At 39.5% G+C, this 24,828-nt stretch overlaps 1 protein-coding gene across 3 annotated transcripts in view; it reads right to left on the minus strand.

The window, feature by feature from the left end:
* The window catches only part of LOC131251239 (uncharacterized), a 40,858-nt gene extending 21,666 nt beyond the window's left edge, over positions 1-19,192 (minus strand). The window contains exons 1-3 of one of the 3 annotated variants that reach the window (XM_058251847.1): positions 19,013-19,192; positions 18,718-18,813; positions 11,636-11,723 (exon numbers count right to left, since the gene is read on the minus strand). In XM_058251847.1, coding sequence (XP_058107830.1) covers positions 11,636-11,723; positions 18,718-18,792 — 163 coding nt within the window. In that variant the 5' untranslated portion in view covers positions 18,793-18,813; positions 19,013-19,192. Of the gene's footprint in view, positions 1-11,635; positions 11,724-18,717; positions 18,927-19,012 lie in introns of all 3 variants that reach the window. The other 2 variants (XM_058251846.1, XM_058251845.1) reach the window with 2 other exon arrangements.
* Positions 19,193-24,828: the final 5,636 nt, after the last annotated feature.

Here is a 24,828-nt window from a genome sequence, read left to right on the forward strand (position 1 = left end):
GATATCTCAGATCAGCTTTAATATCCCAAATTATTGTACATATGTGATATTTGACAGAATGATTGTAATAAGCCCATTGAAATATATACTTAAGCAAAAAATGAGGACATTTTGAGCCTTGGGTGGGCCACAAACGTAAGGATCACAAAGAAGCAACTTGCCAACATTTTTAACCATCCATTTAGATGGCCAATGACCCGCCCAGGGTTTGGGCGAATGGCTAGTGTCGTGGGTTTACTCCCCACAGACACAAGTTTGATTCCCCTTCCCGTGATTTACCCGATGCATGTGGTTTGCGCGTGATTGCGTGCATCCACAAGGAATAGCCTCACCTTGAAAAGGGGATGGGAACACCCTTGTCATCATCAAAAAGAGAATTAGATGGCCAGTGTTTGGACTTTTTGGATCATTCTATTGGTGTGATTTTAGTCATGTAGCCGATAATTGGATTGTTTCAAAGTATCATCAGTGTCTCATGTGTACAGTGGACACGTGTGCAACGACACCTTTGTTTACTCATGCAACTCTCCAAGGGAGCCCAAAAATGCATTTCACCCTCATTTACTCTCAAATCTCTCCTCTTCCTCCGGATTTCAAATCAGCCCCTTAGTACCAAAGTTGTTCATTGAAACTTGGATTAAATTAGAGGTCAATATTCCACCCTGCCTCATCCCATAAAGATGAGAAAATATCCCTCAACCATGCAATAATGAGTTGGATGTCTTGAGAGAGGTGGTTGTCGAACCAAGAGAACCTAGCTAGAAGTTATGGAAGTGATCTACCACTCTCAAATCTCTCCTCTTCCTCGGGATTTCAAATCAGCCCCTTAGTACCAAAGTGGTACATGGAAACTCGGATTAAATTAAAGGTCAATATTCCACCCTGCCTCATCCCATAAAGATGAGAAAATATCCCTCAACCATGCAATAATGAGTTGGATGTCTTGAGAGAGGTGGTTGTCGAACCAAGAGAACCTAGCCAAAAGTTATTGAAGTGATCCGCTAGCAGGAGCTTCTACTCTAAATCATTCTTTGATTGTATTAGAAGCCTAAGTGTCAGAACATTGTGTGCCAATGTGTGGGGGAATGGTGATCCTCTAGGGGTTGAGGCTATTGCCCGGTTGGCTACCGCAAATACAATTTTAAGCGTGGACAATTTTAGGAAGAAGAATTTCGCACTTTAAAAGTCTGCTTTATGTATTGAGAAAACAAAGAGACTGTTAATCATCTTTTCCTTCGATGTCATGTAGCAAGAGAGTTTTGGAGTCGGTTCATGTCTCTATTTGACATTGACATGGTGCTTCAAGCATCTCCGGTTGATATGATGGAGGGATGGACCGGTGGTCCATTTCCTTCAGAAGGGACTGTTTTATGAAAGAACTACTGATCTGGCTGCGTTAGCACCCAGAATGCAATAGACTAGACTGTTTGCACAGTAACAGTTGAGGTGGTACCGTAGTTGCCAGACAAAAAAATAGACGTAAGAAATGGAAATTAGAAACATCTCATTTTAGACATATGTTGTACTAGTTGATGCAGGACGGGATCAGTGTTCGAGTTGTCGATATCGCTACAAGTTTCGCTGGTTGGAGATAAAGATATAATATCGTCATTGCCGATAATATCGCCGATAACCGGAAATGCAGGGAAAAAGGGGGAAACATAGAGAAAATGGTGGAATTTTTCAGTGAAACTTTAGGACATGCCTAAATACACATATTTACATATTCAAGAATAAAAAAATTGCAAAAAGAATGCATTAAATAATAATTTTCCATTTAATAGGGGCTAAAAGGCATGCGTTGTCGTAACAAATCATTCAAATAGTAACCAAATGAGTTTATATAATACAAGTATAGCTAAAATATAATAATTAAAATAGGTAAAAGTAAATTAATTAAAAAAGTTTCTAGATAGCTTTGAGACAATGCTGCTTTTCACTTCCCTCGTCCGAATAGCTTGGATCGTACAATTGTTGTTGTTAAACAACCAACATCAAATGGGCCACTGCCAAGAAAAAGGAAAAAATAATAATAATAATAATCCAAAACTTCTGTGGCCCCACGAATGTTTCAATGGTGGAGTTTAATTTACATTATTTTCGGTCATGCGACCCACTTGAGTTTTGGATATGCCTCATTTTTTGGCCCATGTCCTAACATGATCTAGAAAAACAAATGGGCGGAATATCACGGTGGGCCCACCTACCATCCATGGCAAGCCCATCTTTGAAGGCTTTGTAGGAGTAGATTGTAGACCGAGCAACTCTTAACGTACTGAGTAAACTCCATGGGGTCCACTGTGATTTATGTATTTTATCCACTTCGTCCATCTATTTTACCAAACAATTTTAGGGCTTTATTCCAAAAATGAAGCATATCCAAAGCTCAAGTGGACCACACCATAGGAAATAGTGTGAATCGAACGTCTACCAGTGAAACATTCTTGATGGCCATAGAAGTTTTAAATGAAGCTGATATTCGTATTTTCCATTCATCTGTCTTTATGATCTTATGAAGAGGTTGGATAACAAATAAACATCACTGTGGGCCCTAAAAAGGTTTCAACGTTGGAAATCATCATTCTCACGATTTCTTGTGGTGTGGTCCAATTGAGCTTTGGATATGCTTCAATTTTCGGCTCAACCCCTAAAATGAGCCCGAAAAATGGATGGACGACGTGGATAAAGCACATACATTCACAGTGGGCCCAACATAGTTTACCCAGTACATTAAAACCGTACTAGTAACCCAGTACCGGTGGGATTTCTTCACAGTCCATTATTGGGTGGGGCCTTGGCCGTGGGGTTACATCAATAATATAATATGTATATCTACACTGTCCATTAATTCAGGCAAATTATTTTAGGACATGGCCCACAAAATCAGTCAGATCCAATTCTGAGGTGGACCACACCATAGAAAATAGTGGTCATTGAATGGCTGTTAAAAACTTCTTGGGGCCCAAAAGTTTTGATCATCAGCATGATATTTGTGTTTTCCCTTCATTTAGGTCTATGTGAACCTAATGAAGTGGTTGGGTGGCAAATAAAAAGTACAATGGGCCTTAAAAAAAAAAATTTAATGGCAAGCGTTCAATCACATTGTTTACTGTGGTGTGGTCCACCCGAAATGTGGATCTAACTCATTTTTTAGCTCATTCCATAAAATGAGTGTCCAAAATAGATGGACGGAGCAAATAAAATATGTTACATCATAGTGGGGCCCACAATACCGTAGGTAGCTGCGACTCACGACTCGCAGCAACATAAGCAACATCCGCGTCCCCGAAAAATAAGGACGCAGATTAGATAGAGTAGCGAGTGGGCTACTGAAGTGACGTCACCAAGTTTTGTGGGCCCCACTATGATGTATGTGTTGTATCCACACCGTCCATCTAATTTGAGATATTATTTTAGGGCATGAACCAAAGAATGAGGCAGATAAAAAGTTGTAGTGGACCCCACCACAGAAAACAGCAGGGAAAGTGATTCCCACCGTTGAAACTATCCTAAGGCCCACCATAATGTTTATTTGAAATCCAACCTATTCAAAAGTTCCAAAAAACATTAAGGGAAAACACAAATATCAGTTTATCTAAAACTTCTGTGGCCTTTAGAAGTTTTTAATGGTGGGCGTCACCGTCCCACTGTTTTCTGTGTTGGGGTCCACTGGAGCTTTGGATTTATTCTTTGGATATTGTCCTAAAATGATCTCTACAAATCGATGGAAGGTGTGGATACAAAACATACATCATGGTGGGGCCCACGGAACTTGGTGACATCACTTTAGTAGCGAGTCTAGCTTCTCAACCTGTCAGTAGCTAATCCGCGCCTGAAAAAAAGGGGGTTTGATGCCGAAAGGGGAATAGGGTTTTCCGTTTTCATTTCGAACCCAAATCTCAATCTAAGGGCTTCCATTCGAACCCAAATCTCCAAATTGAACCAAAAGTCCCAAGAGATATCGTAGATTATTCGCCGAAATTCTAGTTGATTTTGAAAATTTTCATCTATTCGAAGAAAAAAGGAAAAGGGGAGGTTTTTTCGTACCTGCAAAAAACCGAAACACAACTGTTGCCAATCAATCGATTGACCCACTGAATTCTTCTTCCGATCAGGCGTAACTCTTCTACAGGTACCAAAATCACCTTCTTACAATTTTTTTTATTTTTTATTTTACTTTTTCGCATTTACGATGCTCTCCCCAAAATTTCTGATACTACCTTTTCATCGGCGAAATGGAGTTAGGTAGCTACAACGAATTTGTCGCCCGACAACTCGGATTATCACGAAACTCTAAAAAATCACCGATAATTCGCCGACAACTGGCAAAGAAACGAAAAAAGGGGTTTTCGGTGTCGTAACGCTGGCAACACCGATATTATCGTCGATATTATCGACTTTTCGCCAATAACTTAAACACTGGACGGGATAATCTAACCTAAAATGATGCATTGAAACTAGATAGCGGATTAACTAAAGCAATCAAAAGAAAAAATAACACTAAACTACGACAAGTTAAAGAAACTCAAATTTGTAACATGTTAAGGTTCAAAACACCTAACAGTACTGCATTGTGATTCTTATAAAGTATCAAGTAATTAGGATCATGTAGAAGATAGGACTCCCACTAAGCATAGGTATTAAATCTGAACATTCATGGAATCACTCGAGTTATAAGGGTTTTGCATGTTTAGGGCTGCTTTAAGGGTTAGGGAATGTAGGGAACAAGTATAGAATATTTAGCAAACTAGGAATTTAGGGTTTCGATATAGGGATTTGAGGATTTAGGATTTTGGGGATAGGAATTCGAGGGTTTAGGGTTAATAGGTTAGGGAATGTAGGGAACAAGTATAGAATATTTAGCAAAAATGGGTTTAGGGTTATAGGATTTTGAGGGAATTCAGATTAAGGTTTAGATTTGGGACAGTGATCTAGTACGATATAAGGGTTCTGCTACTTCACCATCTGATCCATTTTCAGACCCTCACATAAACCATGACCTAGTCCCTACACCACACCTTGATGATATGCTAGACATGATGGCAAGTGCTACCATCTTTTCAAAGATTGATCTCAAGAGTAGGTATCACCAAATCCGTATCCGCACATGAGATGAGTGGAAGACGGCATTCAAGACAAAAGATGGGCTTTACGAGTGGTTAGTCATGCCCTTCGGCTTAACCAATGCTCCAAGCACATTTTTGAGGGTGATGACCCAAGTATTGAGACCTTTCATAGGGAAGTTCCTAGCGGTATACTTTGACGATATGCTCATCTATAGTACCTCTAAGGAGCATCATCTCAACCACTTGAGACAAGTTTGCGAGATCCTTAGGAATGAAACGTTTGCAACCTTAAGAAATGTTCCTTCATGACGGATAGAGTTATATTCTTATGGTTTGTTGTATCATCTAAGGGAATGTCTGCGGATCATGAGAAGTTTAAAGCCATTGTCAGTTGGCCTGAACAGCGGAACATTCATGAGTTACGTGGCGTTCACGGCATAGATTACCTTCTATAGGCAGTTCATCAGAGGCTTCAGTTCCATCATGGCCCCCATCACAAATTGTATTAAAAAATGGGAGTTCATATGGACTAAAGCCACATCAAGAGCATTTAAGGAAATTAAGGATATCTGCCTTCTTGACTTTTCTAAAGTCTTTTGAGTTTACTTATGACACCTCAGGGGTAGGTATAGATGGAGTACTCAGCCAAGAGGGACACCATGTTGCTTGCTTTAGTGAGAAGTTGAATGAAGCAAAGCAACGGTACTCATGACAAAGAGTTCTATGCGGTTGTTCAATCCCTGCACCATTGGTGTCATTACCTGTTACCACAAGAATTCATCTTATTCTCTGATCATGAGGACTTGCATTACCTCAATTCGCAGAAGAAACTAAACCCTGGACATGCTAAGTGGGATCAATTTCTTCAGGAATACACTTTTGTTCTCAAACACAAGGCCGGGGTCGAAATAAACATGCCAATGCCCTTAGTCGCCGTGTGGTGCTACTTCAGAGTATGAGTATGGAAGTGATTGAGTTTGAGTAGCTTGAAGGAGAGTATCCTATGTGCCCAGATTTTGGAGAGTTGTATGCGTAACTGGGAAATGATCAACCGAGAGATAGTCAAAGGTTTGTCATCATTGATGACTTCCTATTTAAGGGTGATAGACTCTGCATTCCTCGTACTTTCCTCCATGATTCTCTGGTTTGGGAACTTCGTGCTAGAGTAGTTGGTCATTTTTTGAGGGACAAGACCATTGCCCTGGTGGAAGATAAATTCTATTGGCCAAGTTTCAAGCAAGATGTAGCCAAGATGATTGGACAGTGTAGGAAGTGTCAACTGGTGAAGCAGAAGAGGCAAAATACGATATTGTGTACGCCTTTGCCGGTGCCACATGCTTTCGTGGCAGGACATCGATATAGATTTCATGTTCTGCTTACCGACGACTATTTAGAAACACGATTCCATCTTTGTGGTTGTGGACCATTTTTCCAAAATGGCCCATTTCATTCCTTGCTCAAAAATGTCGGACGCCTCAAATATTGCTAAACTCTTTTTTGAGGTGGTGCGCTTACATGGTTTACCTAAGATCATAGTGTTTAATCACGATGTGCACTTTATGAGCTATTTTTGGAAGACATTATGGCACGTGATGGGGACAAGGCTTCGATTCTCGTCAACCTATCATCCTCAGACAGACGAACAAACTGAGGTCGTCAATAGGAGTCTTGGAAATCTACTCAGATGGCTTGTGGGGGATCATGTCAGAACTTGAGAAACCGTTTTGCCTATATTTGAGTTTTTATATAACAGTTCCATCAATACGTCCATAGGCATGAGTCCATTTGAAGTTGTGCATGGGTATAAACCTATGAAGCCTATAGATCTCATACCTATGTCAGTGTCCCATAAGCCCTCAGAGTTGGCACATGAGTTTGCATGTCACATACATGATTTGTTTAGTGAGATCAGGAAGCGAATTAATTTAAGTAATGAAAAGTATAAAGCACTTGCTGATTCTCATCGCAGATTTTAGGAATTTCAAGTAAGAGACTATGTTATAATTCATCTGAGGCCCGAACAGTTTCCACAACGAGCCATTAAGAAATTGCAAGCCCATAGTGCAAGACCTTATAAGATACTGAGTAAATTGGAACATAATACGTATGTTGTAGATCTTCCACCTGACAAGGATTTTAGATCTATATTCAAAGTGGAAGATCTTTTATCTTTTAAGGGTCTAGTACCCACACCTGTTAGCCTTTATTCAGACCATCACCTTGATACTAATGATAGCATTCCCGACCTGTCCCATGACCCTTGGCCTATAGCCATCTATTCTTCCCAGCATCTATCTCTTTTGCCATACACACCTACCAAGAGAGAAACGATAGAGGATATCTAGGATGAGCAAGTGGTTTCCACATAACATGGAGCTTATTAGGAGTACCTCATCAAGTGGAAAGGCATGCCATACTCAGACAACATATGGATCACGGAAACAGAGCTTCAATGACGAGACCTAGATCTTCTCGAGCATCACCACCGCTTTATTTCACCAGAAGTGATATCTCCTTAGTCAAGGGAAATTGATGATGACATCCGAGCAATTATGGCTAGACGATCATCACATGGGGCGTAAGTCGCATTCCTAGCCATCGTTGAATACCCCACACTGAGTAGATACGCGTGGGTTGCTTGTTTTGAGCTTTTGGACCGTCGGATTGCATGGGCGCATCGATCGGCCCGTTGTATCGCGCATAATGGACCTATGGACCACTCTTGATCATGGACCACCCCATTGGCCACGAATAATTTAGGATAGTCTAGATTTATTTGTTTTGAGTAGCTTTTGTAATTTATTTTATTATTTTTAGACTATTTATGTTTTACTTGAGATGGGTTTTTTTATAAGAATTCTTTCTTGAGAGGTTTTGTGTAAAAGTCTTTTTCTGAGACTAGAGTTGTACATGAGTCAAGCTAGCTCAAAAAGCTCACTCGGCTTGGCTCAATCTAGCTCGGCTTGACTCGGCTTGAACGACGACTCGAGGCGAGCCAAGCTTCATATAACCCAGCTCATTTTGAAAACGAGCCGAGTTCGATCATAGTGGATCTTGACTCGAACTCAGCTCAACTTGAAGCTTAAGCTCGGCTCAACTCGAATAAATAAATAAATACATATATATATATATATATAATTTTTTATTTAAAAAAAAGTTAAAACTTAAACCTTACCCTTCCGTCCCTTTCTTACCATTTCCCTTTCTAACCCAACTTGCCCCACCCAAGCTACTCTCTCTCTCTCTCTCTCTCTCTCTCTCTCTCTCTCTCTCTCTCTCTCTCTCTCCTTAGGGCTGTAAATCGAGTCGAGTCAAGTCGAGGTGGGCCAAGCTTGGCTTGACCCGTCCATGCTCTCATTGAGCTTACCATTGGAGCTTGACTTGTTTGCCAAACCTTTCGAGTCGAGCTCGAAGTGAGCTAGTGGATCAAGTCGAGGCGAGCTTACCTCGAGTCGAGTCGAGCCGAGCCTACTCCCAACCCGACCCAACCCAACACCCAACCTGCACCCGACTTAACCTAGCAACCCGACCCAACCCGCATCTGACCCAACTCCCAAATCAAATATTCAATTAATAATATATATATATATAATTAGACAGAGCCATAGAGGTACCTTGTTGTTGGTGTTGCGAGAGAGAAAGAGAGCTTGGGCGAGTGGCCGACTGCAGGCCGTATGGCTGAGACGAGCCGGGCGAGTAGTTGAGTAGGGAGAAGAGAAGGAGAGAGAGAGAGAGAGAGAGAGAGAGAGAGAGATTGTGGAGCTCGGGCACAAGAGAGAGAGAGAGTAGCTCGAGCGCGGCGAGTTGGGTAAGAAAGGAAAAGGGTAAGAAAGGGACGGACAGGTAGGGTTTAAGTTTTAACTTTTTTTTAATTTTATATATATATATATATATATATATATATATATTCGAGTAGAGCTGAATTCAAGTCGAGTCGAGTCAAGATCCACTGTGATCGAACTCGGCTCGTTTTCAAAACGTAAACGAGCTAGGTCATATGAAGCTTGGCTCGCCTCGAGTCGTCGTTCAAGCCGAGTCAAGCCGATCTAGATCGAGCCTAGCTAAGCGAGCTTTTCGAGCTAGCTTGGCTCGTGTACAGCCTACTTCTCCTCTCCCTACTCAGCCACTCGCCCGACTCATTTCATCCGTACGGCTTGCACTCGGCCACTCGCACAAGCTCTCTCTCTCTCTCTCTCTCTCTCTCTCTCTCTCTCTCTCTCTCTCTCTCTCTCTCTCTATTAGCACCAACAACAAGGTACCTCTATGGCTCTATCTAATATTGTGTGTGTGTGTGTGTGTGTGTGTGTGTGTGTGTGTGTGTGTGTATATATATATATATTATTATTAATTGAATATTTGATTTCGGAGTTGGGTCGTGTGCGGGTTGGGTCGGGTTGCTGGGTTAAGCCGGGTGCGGGTTGGGTGTTGGGTTGGGTCGAGTTGGGAGCAGGCTCGACTCAACTTGAGGTAAGCTCACCTCGAGCTCGACACAAAAGGTTTGGCAAACAAGCCAAACTCTAATGGTAAGCTCGAGGCCGAGCTTGAGGAGAGCACGGACGAGTCAAGCCAAGCTTGGCCCACCTCGACTCGACTCGACTCAATGTACAACCCTATCTGAGACTATAAAAGGTGGACCCCCCTTTAGGGTTTGATTTTTATGAACCATGAATTAAAGGAGTTTCCTCCCCTTTACTAAGTGATTTAGCAATTCATCCTGTGATGGGATTGATGGTGGGAAGCCATTTGGAAAGTGATTCCCCTAGTTATCTTCTTATTTTCTTTCCCTCTCAAGGTATTTCTCTTCTCATCTCTCTTTCTTCATCTTCTTCTCTTTCTTCTTTTTTATGATTCTAAACCAACCTACACCTAACCTACACCCAACTAAACCCAAGCTCTAGCCATGAACAGTACTGCATAAATAGTGTCCCTACGACCAGGCCCAATTTGTGGCCCTCTTGCTTCAAATCTTCGACTTCCCCCTTCCCTCAGGGTGGGCGGCTCGTGTGAGGAGAGTGGTTCGTATGAGGCGGGACCCACGTGAAGTGGGGCCCACGAGGGGGGTTCGGCCAAGGGCCTAACTTAGGCTATGAGATAAAGGGATTGATTAACCATGCCCTATCAGTTCGAGCTTTCAGAGCAAGTGGCTAGTTGTCCTACGTCACTAGTTAAGCAATCTAAGAAACAAAGGCAGGAAATGGAAGCAGGAAAAGGAAATACATGCAAGGAGAATGAATTCTCAATAATGACAGGTGTAACTAAAAAGTAAGTTGCTTTTTCCTTATAGGCCTATTTGGATTCATGGAAAAAAATTTCAAGGAAAATGGTGTTTTTTAGTAAACACCATTTCTGAAAAATGGTGAGAAATGAAAAGGTCATTTCCTTTGCTTGTTTTCAACAATAGTATCTTGAAAAAAACTTATTCATTTCCAAACTTGTTTGGAAAAAAAAAAAAAAAAAAAAGGAATTTTTCATTAAAACTTTACCCGAAGATAGAAGGTGACACATGTGCACTAAAAATAGATCGTAACACGTCACATTTTCACATGTTTGATGTGAAACATTGGCACATTGGGGATGCTTGAAGACAGATGGCGATATGTGTTGTACATGTGGCACTGGCATGTTAACACATGTCGCGCAAATGGTGGGCTTAAAAGGTGAATGGCAGCACGTGGCACAATAGCACATATGATACATTTACAGATGTGGGGTGCTTGAAGATGAGGGTGGCACACGCTGCACATTAGGGCGAATGGCATATTGACACACCAGTCGATAGTTGGTTATTCATGTCGAACATGTGGTGCATTAGCATGTGTATGTTGTTTTAAGATGGACTGAGGCACACATGGCACATTGGAACATGTGGGGCACTTGAATGGACAGTTGCACATGGAGGGCAACTAAAGGTGGTTGGTGGCACATACATGTGGCTCAATAGCACGTGGCACATGTAGGGTGTTTGAAGATGAGGATGGCATATATTGCACATGGCACATTGAAATGTGGGTCACAAATGGGTAATGGCATATGTAGCACGTGGCGTAATGGCACATGGGTGGCTCTTTAAGATCAATGGTGGCACATGCTACACATGTGGCACAATGGCACATGTGGGGCACCTAAAGATGAACAGTTGCATATGTGGGCCACTTAGAAGATGGGTGACGACAAATGCAACTATCGTGTGGAGCACTTTATCAAAAGTAGGGTCACTTCCTCTTATTTCTCTCAATTTCTTGGAAATGATGTTTCTTAAGTCTGAGCAAAGAAACTAAAAATGGCATTTTTTTCTGGAAATGAAAGGAAATTGGAAATAGTTTTACCAAGAAATTTACAAAAAAAAAACAAAAAATGGAAATGCCATTTCATGGTTATGGCATTTCTTCAATTTATATTTCAATGAATCCAAAGAGACCCTAAGGAAAATGGTGCCAAGTATAAATTCAGTGCAATATCTTTTAATATGTGAATTGAAATGCTCTTGGCCGAAAAACTCAGATCATATATAAAAAATAAAAATGCATATCTCAAGATGAAGCACAGTTATAGACGACAATGACAGTAACCTGTTCGGCCTTCAAAATCCTTAGAATCAAGAGAAACACCTGTAGACGCTAAGCTTATCATGTCATCAATGTCAGCATATCTAGCAGCCTGTTGGGGAAATAAAAGCATGTCAAACAAATGGGTCAAATCTTTATTGACAATCAACAAAAGCGGAAAAAAAAAAAAACCATTTGAAGTGGAAAATGATAACATTTTTCGATTAGTGTTAGGGGTGTGCTCCAGGGTTACCGATACCACCATAAGTAATGGTGTACCAGCCTGTTGTGGGACCCACAAGGTATGTGTAGGAAATCCAACACGTTGAAAAGGGTGTGCCCCACCATGGTGGTCATAGGCCCAAAGAGGCTGATCCAACCATAGGTGGCCCCACTATAGAAAACAATGAAAAATGCACCATTTGGTGGAGCCCACCTGATTGGCCTGATTTTCGGGTGACCCATCATCATGGATTCATGGTGAGGTGCTTCTTTTGGACAGGTTGGATTCAATAAAAATCTCACATGGAGCCCACCAATTGAATATGAGGGTTTTTGGGCAGTTGTACTTTGTTTTCTACTGTGTGACCACCTGTGGATAGGATTGGCCTGATATTTGTGCACATCATGGTGGGGCATACCTTTTGGGTGGATCGGATGTCCTACACATACCACATGGATAGCACAAGAGGACGGTAACTGTTACTAATTGTAGTACTGGCACCACTATAGCATGCCCCTTGTTCTTAAAGGCTAATTTAAACCAAATTGACTGGTAGATGACAAAAATAAAGATAAAAATAATACAAGGTAACTTTTATTGCAAGGTTGATCAAATCAAGTACAAGATCCTTGTATTCCATATAACTTCCCTGTTTGTTTCAAATGCTATCAGAATTCGGACTCTAGTTTGGCTTTAAAACCCAAGCTTACCACTTTTGGTTCGTTCGAATGTGTTCATGGACAGTACTTGACAGCAAAAGGAAAATACTTCCATTTTTATCTGTGGTTACCCAAAAGTGGATGTTAAAAACATCCACTTGTTTGGCTGTTAAAAACTAAGCTTACCACTTTTAGTTCCTTCGAATGTGTTCATGGATGGTCCTAAACCAATGTTTTCAACATTGTCGTAGAGTAGCGTGTAGTGTGCACTACATAGTGTCGCGTAGCTAAAATGCTATGTAGCGCACCCAAATAGTGAAATCCTGTATAGTATACTAGTATAATATATGTCGTATGTGGCAAACACCAATGTTTTATATATCGATGAGATCAGCCGATATATCAGCCGACATATCTTATATCCCACCTATGTGATACGAAACACGCAAGTAGTGCCAATATATCCCACGTGTTCGATCTGGTGAGCATTTTCAATTTCCGATCCTCTTTCTTTTTTTTTTTGTTGAAATTATGTTAAATCAGTGTTGAATGGTTACAAATCCATTGGTTCTTCATGTTTTGCATGAAAAATCATGGAGTTGGAGCTTTGATTTCAATATCCATTGGTTCTTCATGTTCTCCATTTTTTTTCAAAACTTTCCTTCAACTAGCTGTCAATTGAGACTAATTTTGAAGTATTTAGGAGTATTTGATGAAATGATCATTACATACACTCTAATTTTGAAATTTGAGTGTAGGTGGTACGATTAAGGAAAATTGGGGAAAATTCAAAATTTTCACAATTTCTCCCTAATGGCTTGCAATGTCACACTCCAAACATGAAATCAAGCATGTGTGAGGGCTAATCTACTAATTTGTTAAGTCCTTATTAATTTTTTTAAAATAAAAATCATTTTTAATTAAAAATTATTAAAATATTAATTTTTTTTCAAAATTTCCCTTCAACTAGCTATCAATTGAGACTAATTTCGAAGTATTTAGGAGTGTTTGATGAGATGATCATCACATACACTCTAAATGTTATGCATTCAATTTGAATATAGTTACATTAGTTCAATTAGACAGAGCATATCATAGGACCCTATATAAGGAAACCTATTATGTGCACTTCTTTTTTAATGTTATGATTTAAAGTATGTATTAAGGTCTTTTTTAACAATCCCTGAAGTTTCATTGAAAAATTCAACCATTTTCCCAATGTTTCCCAAAAAGTAAGATAAATTACCCGATACAAATGATATATCCCGTGTGATAACCGATACATATTTGTATCCCAAGGATGCGATACATAATGCGATACCAATATTTCGAACATTGGCATACACTACACATGTTGTAGCACGTAGCATAAGTAACATATGATAAAAAGTATATGCATTTTAGGTTCTAAATTCTAAATTCTTTTGGTCTCATTCTTCTTGTTAGTTCAACATGCATTTGAAAATGATGGTAAACTCATCTTCCTCACACGTGGCGCTAAAATAGAGAGCTATCCAGATTGTGGGTAGTATTGTGGATGGAGCATATCTCTATATTTAAAACTATCATTTATTTTATACCCAACATCTCGTTGTTTGAAATATTCACCTTGAGGCCCGATACAACTGCAAAACATCACACAATCTTTCGCAAATTATCCAGAGCTCTCTCATCCACATCGCATGATAGGATAGTATCATCAGCGAATTGAAGATGAGAAATCTAAGCGCCCAAATTTGCCACCTTAAAGCCCCAAATAAGACCAACTTCTCAACCTTAACATCTTGCTTACAGCTTCAAAAACAGCCAAGATTAGGAAAGCTGAGAGGGGGTCACTTTATCGAAGGCCTCTTAAGGCCTTAAAGAAGCTTTTTGGAGACCCGTTAACCAAGATGAAGAAGGCTGATCCTTCCTATCCATTTTCTTCCAAAACCAAACCCTTCCAACATCTAATCCAAGAAAGCCCAATCAAAATGGTCAAAGCCTTTTCAAATGTCCAGCTTAGACGCCACCCCTTTCCTACCTTCCCGATTTTGAGAGTCGATACACCCATGGGCCATGAGCACAGTATTCAAAATTTGCCTGCCTACCACAAACACTCCTTGATTTTTTAAAATGACACTACCAAGCAAAGTGTTCCATATCCGTTATGATACGCCCATAAAGGCCAATACGTATAGGTAATGGCCATGAATGTTACGCAATACGGGGGTGAAACGGGGCAATTGATTTTCTGGGACCGTATTGGCCGTCATGGTGACCATAAAGGCCGTTGCGGGACATAACGACCGTTACCCCCGCGACTGTAAAAAACCGGCCACTTTTTTCTATTTAAATCCATTTTTGCCCCTTTTTTTCACTTTTCTCATTTCAAAAACTCTCTTAAATCATTGAATAATAGATTTCGACCACTCTTACTATAGTTTTTAAGATTAAAATCATAGATTGAAGTGATTTGAGCGAATAGAAACTCCGATGGCCTTTTTTTTTCAAAAAATTGAAAAAGTAGTATTCATGCATTTTTTTTTCTTATTTCTAGTTTTAATGCTTGATTGTGATGTGTAAACATTAGATACATAGAATCATGTTCACAAATTCACTAGACAGCCCGATGTGACACTCTCACCAAAGAGTGGACCATTACACTACCATAAACATGTTCAAAACAAAAAATGAATACATATTTGGAATATCTACATTATTCTTGATTTTATATATATATTTTTCACAATTTTTTGGGCAAAAGAAAATTTTCAACTATTACGGTGGTCGTAACGGTCATTACACCTCCATATCGGCCATTACGGCTGATACCCGTATCAGTAATGGTGGTGATCGTTACAGCCACCGTTACCGATACAGAACACCTTGCTACCAAGGGTCACAAGAAGCTTGAAAGCTAGAACTCTAGCCAAAATTTTGTAAGGGTCTCCTATAAGACTTATAGGCCTAAATTCTTCCACTCATTCAATCTTCAAGATGAGAGATATAAACGAAGCCCCCAACTGCGTCGACAACCGACCCCGTTCGAAGAACTCAAAGATGAATTAAACCACACGCCTTTTTTTTAGAGAGAGATATATAACCACGTCCCTTTTAATAACATTCCAAGAGATAATAAAAAAAAAGGGAGGGAGCACGTCTATGCCCGGTGTTTTAAATAGCTACGCTATATAGCATGTAGCTTACACTATGTAGCTCAATAAAATAGCCTAAGTCGTGTGTAGCCTATGTTCTATGACAATTTACATATACTACACACTACATAGACTACACTACACGCTATGTAGGTCACATGACACACTACATGAATGTTTTTAATGATTTGTTACATTTTTCTATTTTCAATAAAAATTAGTTAATCTTTTCAATGCTTTTAGTAAAATAATATAAGTAACAATATTAAATCAGTTTTGTTGCTGTTTCTTTTCCTTTATACTTAATCATTGCCCTTTCCTATTACTATAGGTTGCATTTGGTTGCACCAAATACAATGAAATTTTGTTAAATTTCATTATTAATCAACCTAATTTGGTGCAGAATATCATAAAATTGGTGCAACCAAGCGCAACCTTGATTAAAAATCTAGAAGTAGCATGTAGCTTACGCCTCACACTTCGGAGGGGTGAACGCTACATACATGCTATTCGACATTTAAAACATTGTTTGAGCCTGAACTTTATCCCTTCCTAGAGAATCCACAATTTCTTTTATTTCTTCCTCGGAAACAGGTTCTCAAGCTTCTCCGCTTCCGCAACAAAGATTTGATCGAAAGGCAGGTTGTCCAATCGTGGCCACTACCATCCTTCAATGGATAGCAAGTTTCTACAAAACTTCACAATAGAACCACAAACATGCTCCTTACCTTCAATCCTTTTTCCGTCCTCTATAATGCTGACCATCATGTTGATCATTGCCCTTACACTTGCAATATTGTGGGAAAATCTTATGTTCTTATCTCCTTCCTTAAGCCAAACTGCACTTGAGAGTTGTCTACACTTTATCTCTTCCTCTTTGAGACGTTTGGAGTAATCCAACAGAATCACCCATTTTCAGAGAGTGAATCACCCCTAAAACGCTATCAGTTTCAGCTTCTCGATTACCCAAAACCTCCCGTTTCCAACAGATAAGTTTGCCCTTTAGCAATTTTAGTTTTTGACCTAGAATGAACCCAGTGAATCCATTCACCTGACAGGATTCCCACCATTCCTTCACAAGATTCGACAAGCCTTCCAATTCCAGACATAGCAACTTAAATCTAAAGGGCTTAGGGCCCCAATTTTCCTCTCCTACTTCCAACAAGATGAGCAAGTGGAAAACACTTCATCCAATCAGCAAAGATAAAGAATCTATCAAGACAAGATAGGACAGCTTTTCCCTAAGCCATTAGACCACATGAATTTGGCTCCCCCTATAGGCAGATCCACCAATTCATTCAAAGTCGCCCACTCTAAGAACCCCTCCATACTGCAAGTTATGTGACTATCATTGGATTTCTCATGAGAGAACCTTATCAAATTCACATCACCCCCCACACAACACAGCATGCTCCATCTTGCCCGAGCATCATTCAGCTCCTCCCACAAACAATGTGTCAACTCCACCTGACAATGGCCATAAACAGTTGTAAACAACTACCAGAGACCCAAAACCACATCCCTCAAGATAACAGAAACAAAGAACGAACCGCACCAGTAATCTTCTCTAACCCAGACCTCAGTATTCCAAGCCACTATGATGCCTCCCGCATTGCCATTTGCATCTAAGGCCACCTCGTCCTTGTTTCTAATGCCCTAGATTGAATCCAGTAACTTATGGTCGTCTAACTAGAGTTTCGATTCTTGCAAAGCTATCAGTTGTGCCTTGGCATTCATCCACACACCTTTAACTTGAGATCTCTGATCCTTCCCCTCCCATGCCCCTGAGGTCCTAACATAAGGCAACACAACAAATGTACAAAGTGGGCATCACAAAGTCATCACAGTGGGCCCCACACATCCTTTGTTGCACAAGTGCCCTAATAATAAACATCTTGTAGGCTATACACAGAGAGGAGGAAACATTGGGAGGCATGAAAGAGTGGAAATTATGAAACTAACCCTCAGTTGAGGACTGGACATCTCATTTTTCAATAGGTTATGCCCCTCCCATGACTAATTGCCAGGGTAAAATTGGCCAAAGCTGCCCTCGCTATATATAGTACAGATGAGTAAGCTATAATGTCAGTGTACATCTGCCACAATCCACAAAGCCGTGGTATCTCATCCACAATACATGTGCCATAAGAAGAAGCATCACAATCCAAGCAATCCAAACCACAGATTATGCTAAATGAATGGTCATTGGCCGTCAAAAGCATGGTTAAAATGAAAATGGTCACTTGTCCAGATTCAACGAACGAAATCAGAGGTACACAGTCTTCATATCAGTGTAACTTTAGGGTTATGCTGCATCCACGATACGAGTTACTCAGTACACTAGTATGGTACAGCAACATGGACTCATGTACATAGCCAATGCAAACCCGGCCTACAAGTACAGGTACCTCAAGTCAAAACCATCCAAATCCAATGGCCAAAAATTCAAGAAAACAAGCATTCCATAATAGGAAGATGACCCCATCAATCTTCTTTTGGGACTGCACCCAATCTACAATGAGGGTGACCATTCGGATGATTTGCATTAGTTGCATCCATAATACATGATGGTGGCAGTCGGGCATCAGTATCCAAAATGGGGCATAGAATTGGAATTGTATGGACCAAGAGAGAAATCTTCAGGCATAAAAAATCAGGCAGTTTCACACCTCAGGTGGGCCACAGAACATGAAAACGAACCAATGGCCAGAAAAAATTAGAAACAGTCAATTTTCACCAAGTTTACCTATCATAAAAATATATGTGCATATACATATATAAATAGGTAAGCAGTCAAACTTATTGAAGAAGGGCACTTTCTCATTCAGTAGGGACCATTGACCAATTGTCATTATAACCATTCATTTAGTGTTCAAAGCAAGGTTTTCCAGTAAAATGTGGTCAAAACATAGGAGCAAAAGAGGGAAAGGAAACATGGTCTTTGGGCAGCAAAACCCTCAACAAGGGCCAAGAGAAATAAGACAACCCTATTCCTTGAGACAGTCAGACAGACAGACAGAGAGAGAGAGAGAGAGAGAGAGAGAGAGAGAGAGAGAGAAGGGAAGAAGAGAGAAAAAGAATTGAAACCTCAAGCAAGGCCTGGACGTTGTCTGGCATGGTCTCGTTTGGAGGTTCCTGCGTCGAATTCGCCTCCTCTCCCATGCCTCTTCTCTTCTGCTGTTACTGGGTCGTTTGGATGCCTGTAAGTTCTGTGTCAGTCACTTAGAGGTGGTGTTTGGGGGAAGAAATCCACATGTAAGTCGCTTGCAAGTATAACTGCCAGAGAACTTCATGGCCTGGGGTGATAAGTCACTTCCCTGTAAGTGACTTGCAGGCGAACGTTCTAATTTTTCAAAAAGGAGAGAAGAGGGGGAAAACGCACCTTTGTTCTCTTGAACTGTAACCGATCGAGGTACGGCACACCGGATGGACGGTGCAGAGAAAGACAAAGTGGGTTTGGAGAAAGAGAATCCGGCGATTTCAAGAGAAGGAGAAGGGTTTCTCGCAGGAAGAGGCGAGGGTTTCTTACTCCTTTCGGTAGCTCTCTTTCTTCGTACTGAGTAACTCTCTACGCAGTAAACTCTCTGGCCCACGTGATTTATGTATTTTATCCACTCCATCCATCCATTCTACCATATAAGCCCAATAATTAAGCACATCCAGTGCTTAAGTAGACCACACCACAGGAAACCGTGTGAATTCTAAGTCTACGTTGAAAAAGTTTTAAGAGCCACAGAAGTTTTGGATCAAGCTGATGTCTGTGTTTTTCCTTCATCTATGTTTACGTGATCTTATAAACCTATTTGACAAATAAACATAGCCGTATGCCTTCGGGAATATTTCAATGGTAGAATGTTTGCTGTGGACCCACTTGAGCTTTGGATATGCTTTAATTTTAGAATCAATGCCTAAAATAAGCTCTATAAAACAGATGTACAGGGTGAATAAACGGCATACATTCAGGGTGCACGCCCAACAGGGCTTACTCAATACGATTAAAGCTTACAAAGTAACTCAGCAAACAAGTGGAATTCATCTGCGAATTGCTGTAACCCGGGTTTGACATGACAAATCCACTGTATCCATTTATTTTTAAAGACCATAGTATGATAGAAGTCCATAAGTTCGCAGATTTAAAACTCAGGTGAGCCACAAAAATTGAAAATGTGGGAATAGATACATCCCCATTGATACCATTCAGGAGCTGATCATGATATTTACATGCCATCTAAACTGTTCGTAGAGTTATTTATCACTCAGATAAAACGCAGGCACAAATATCATCTTGATATAAAACTTCTGCCACTCCCAGCTTTAATCCCCATTGTTTCGTGTGGTATGGCCCATAGGAGTTCTGGAATGCCTGGTTTTTATAATCCTCTTCTAATGTGGTCTTGCAAGACAGGAGGGTGGATTTGGTACGACCCTGGCCTCACCCAAGATGTGCGGCTCTCACCATGGGGCCCACCCTGATGTATGTATTATGTACCCACATCTTCCATCCATTTTTCCACGTCATTTTAGGGAATTATTCCAAAAATGGAGCAGATCCAATTATCAAGTAGAACATACCATAAGAAACAGTGGTGATTGACTATTAATGGGCCACAAAAGCTTTGGATCAAGTTAATATTTTCTTTTGCCTTTAGCCAGGCTTATGTTACCTTATTAACAGATTGGATGGTAAATAAACACTAGGAAAACGTTAAGGTGCGCCCTAAGAAGTTTTTAATGGTAGGACAATCAATCACCACTGTTTCTTTTGGTATGGTCCACCTCATAATTGAATTTGCCATTTTTGGTGTAATGCTCTAAAATGATTTGAAAAAATGGATGGACGGCATGGATACATAATACATACATCAAGGTGGGCCCCATGGTAACCCCACAGTAAAGGCGGCACGTCTTGGGTGAGGCAAGCATCTCACCTAATCTGCTCTCACAATACAGATGGACGGAGTGGATTTGTCATGGACACCCCATGGGGCCCACACAACCCCACGCACAAGAATATCTCCCTTATGTGACAAGGGTCACAAGCAATCCACTCCCTCTAACAAGAGAGAGGGGATTGCATAGTGACTCGGTGCTCTATGGGGCCTACTATGATATACGTGTTTTATTCATGCGATCCATCTATTTTTCTAGATCATTTTAAGTTTGAGCTCAAAACTAAGGTAAATCTAAATCTCAGGCGAACCCTGCCATAGGAAAACAATAAAAATTGAATGCCCTCCATTAAAAATATCCTAGGGCCCATTGTAATGTTTATTTTGACATACCTATTGATTAGGTCATACAGACGGATGAAAGGAAAAACAAAAAAAACAAAAAACAATATCGGCATGATCCAAAACTTTTGTGGCCCCAAGAATTTTTAATGGTGGGCATTCAATCAACATTGTTCCTTGTAATGTGGTCCACTTGATATTTGGGTCTAGGGCCCATTGTAATGTTTATTTGACATCCAACCCATTGATTAGGTTATACAGAAACGGATGAAGGGAAAAAACAATATCAACATGATCTAAAACTTTTATTCCCCTAAGAATTTTTAATGGTGGGCATTCAATCAACATTGTTTCTTGTAATGTGGTCCACTTGAGATTTGGATCTACCTCATTTTTTTGTCTCATACTATAAAATGATCCAAAATTTGGATGGATGATGGATGAAAAACATACAACATGGTGAGGCCCATAAAGAATCGACCAGTAGCCACCGGCAGCTGGTGGCATCACTAGCCAATCTGTGTTGTGCGAAAAGAATGGCAGGGGATTAGGTGTAGCCCCAGCCTCACCCCACACTGTGCGCCCTGACCATGGGCCTACCTTGATGTATGTATTCTACATTCATGCCGTCCATCCCTTTTCTAATATCATTTTAAGGCAAAATATAAAGCAGAACCAAATCTCAAGTGGACCATGCCATAGGAAACAATGGTGATTGAATGATTATTGTTAAAAACCTCTTAAGGCCACCTTAATATTTCTAAAATTGTATTTTCTATCCAACTCATTGATAAGGTCATAAAAGTTTGGATGAGGGGAAAAAATCAAATCACACCATGATCCAAAACATTGTGGCCCACCAAAAAGTTTTTAACGGTTAACCGACACCTTTTCCTCTGATATGATCCATTTGAGATTTGGATCCACTTCAATTTTTTATCATGCCATAAAATGAAATGGAAAAATGGATAAACGACATGGATTTTTAATACATACATCAAGATGGGTCCCATTGTCAGCCCACACCATGTTGAGTGAGGCTAGGTCTACATCTAATCCGCTCCCAGAAAGAAGCTAGGTAGGGCCCACCATCCATTTTGCCATGTTTGTAAGAAATCTACCTCATCCATCCACTATGCCCAATTATATTATGTCATGGGCTCAAAAACAAGGTAGATCCAAAACTCAAGTGGGTTGCATTGACTGGACACAACGAAAGTTGAACATCCACTATAGAAACATTCGTGAACCCACATAAGTCTTGGATTAAACTAATATTTCAATTCATTTATGTAGGAATGACCTTACGAACAATATGGATGGCATATAAATATCACGGTGGACCTAGAGAGGTTTCAACTTAGGCATTTTCCTACCCACTTTTTCCTGTGTTGTACGACTTACTTGAGTTTTGGATTTGCCTTGTTAGCCTATGTTGTAACATGATCCAGCAAAATGGATGGATGGGATCAATTTCTCACAAACATCATAATGGTCCCACCCAGCTCACTGCCATAGGAACGACAAGATGCCCAAGCAACATAAGAGTTATGAGGTCTTACCATTATAGAAATTTATTCTGCTCATCCATTGAGAAATTACTTTCAAAATTTTTTATGAAATAATCACGCTGATCAGAAGCTAAGGTGGGCTACGAAACCAGTAAATGGTGGAGATGAAAATGTCATCATAGAAACCTTTATAAGGCCATCGATCATTTTTTATGCCATCCAACCCGCTCATCAGTTCATAACCTAAAGGATGAACATAAATCCAATAAATAATTCTCATCTAAAACTTAGTTCATATATAGTATTTAAATTTAAAGGTTTTAGTTGTGATATAGCTCATTTGAAATTTTCATCGTGCTAAGATTTACTATTTACGGTTAAAATAGGACTCTAAATTGTTGATTGAGTGCCTTCAATTTGTTGTTAGAGCAGAGTTCTTGATTCGATCGAAATATTTCAAAAAATTCATGTTTGCATGTTGGACGTTTTTAGATGTTGTTGATTCGATCGATGGTCTATCAAGTCTTATCGGTTCGATTGATAGTCAAATGACAATGAGCGCAAGTTCTATATAAGTGCGGGTTTTATTTTCCAAATTGTCTACAAGTTGATCGAACTCTAGAATTGACAACTCTAAGTGCAGGGTTGCGATGTAGCAATAACTCAGTGAGACCGATGTCAAATCCTCAAGGAATGGGAAACACAACTTAAAATTAATCTAAATGTAACAGTTTGTCTAGTTTTTAATCCAGCGAATAGGTTAAAGGTTTAAAACAAATATAAAAATGACTAGGGATCCAAGAATTCACTCATAATAATCACAATATTTCATTCATTAATTCAATTTATAACTCAATTGGAATCGAAGTCCTATACTATCTAATTGGAAGATAATTCTATTAATCCAATCATTAACACTAATATGATTTCAATTTGAACAATTTTCTCATGAAACATTCGGATATCAATCACGGGGAATCAATAGTGTCTAAAGACCCTTAGGCAACAATAGATTAATCAATTATAAAAATTTATTCATTCTTTAATTCAGGCTAAGCAATTGTTAAATCAAAGCATTTATCATAACCATGGTTCATAATAAAATCCAAAAATCAACAACTTAAAGACTTAAAGTAAAATCCAAATCAACTCAATTTACTATCATCATTTAAATAATTGTTTATTGAATCAAATAAACTTAATAATGTAATTAAACTACAAGCTTTATCCATTAGCCTCAGCTAAGAGATCAGTCTAACATGGCTAACATCATTATATATATATATATATATATATATATATATATATATATATATATATATATATATATATATATATATATAAACTAGAATTGAATGATTGAAGAAGGACAACTCCGTGGAAGCTCTACCATCCATTGGTCTCTCTCCTAAGCCCTAAATCGTATCTAAAACAGCTTAAATATCCCTTTAAATAAGAAAAATTCACATCGACTTCCAACAAAGTCCAAATTTTTTACACTTTTTTTACGCTTCGGTTGCACTGACTATAGACTTCGATCGCATTGAATTGATCTCTCAGTTACAGCTGAATTTTCTCAAAATCTATCAGAAGTCTTTGTCTTCCTTAGGTAGCACCGAACCCTCCTTCGATGGGACTGAATGTCACTTTGGTCATGCCTAAGTGTCGAACTGAATTATCATTGAAAATCACAATTTCTTGCTGGACCATTTTGGGCACTTTTGGTCGTACCGAACCAACTTCAGGTGGGGACCGAATAATCTATTATTTCTGTTAATGAACTGTGTGATTTTTCATTCTTTTCTCCATCCTTTGTATTTGATTTTCTTGAATCTTTAACACGTGAAATCTTCAATAATATCTTCCAAATCTTTATCATCTTATTTCTTTTAAGCTTTAGTTCCTTCATTTAGGCATATATTCATCTTAGGCTTCCAAATTATCTTGCATGTAGAAAACATATCTTATTAAATCAGTTTAACACTTAAATGCAACCAAAACTAATGTAATTGAGATGATAAATATACAATATTTAGGCGTTAACACGAGGGTATTTAAGTAGCCTTATAATCACAATTAGAGTTAAGCTCGTGGTAAAGCACAAAGAGAAAAGGGTTTTGAATGGAACTAAGGTTTTTCATCTGTAAGTTGTTCCATCTCTTGTAATTCTTTTGATATGGTGGATTAATCGTCGCCTTGAGGCATGGTCTTTTTCTCGTAAAAGGTTTTTCACCTAAAAATCTTTGTATCCATTGTGGTTGCTTATTCTTTTGCATTCCCTATTGGGTATTTAATTTGTTATGAGGTTTTCCACACCCATTAAGGGATTTTAGCACCCAGCAAGTGGTATAGAGCCAAGTTGGGTTATGGGATTGAATATGGAGACATGACATCGGGGGGAATCGAATGTGAAGTTCGAGATAGAGAAGTTCGCAGGTAAAAATAACTTTGAACTG

This window comes from Magnolia sinica, chromosome 7 (assembly GCF_029962835.1).
Source record: "Magnolia sinica isolate HGM2019 chromosome 7, MsV1, whole genome shotgun sequence".
Lineage (NCBI taxonomy): Eukaryota > Viridiplantae > Streptophyta > Magnoliopsida > Magnoliales > Magnoliaceae > Magnolia > Magnolia sinica.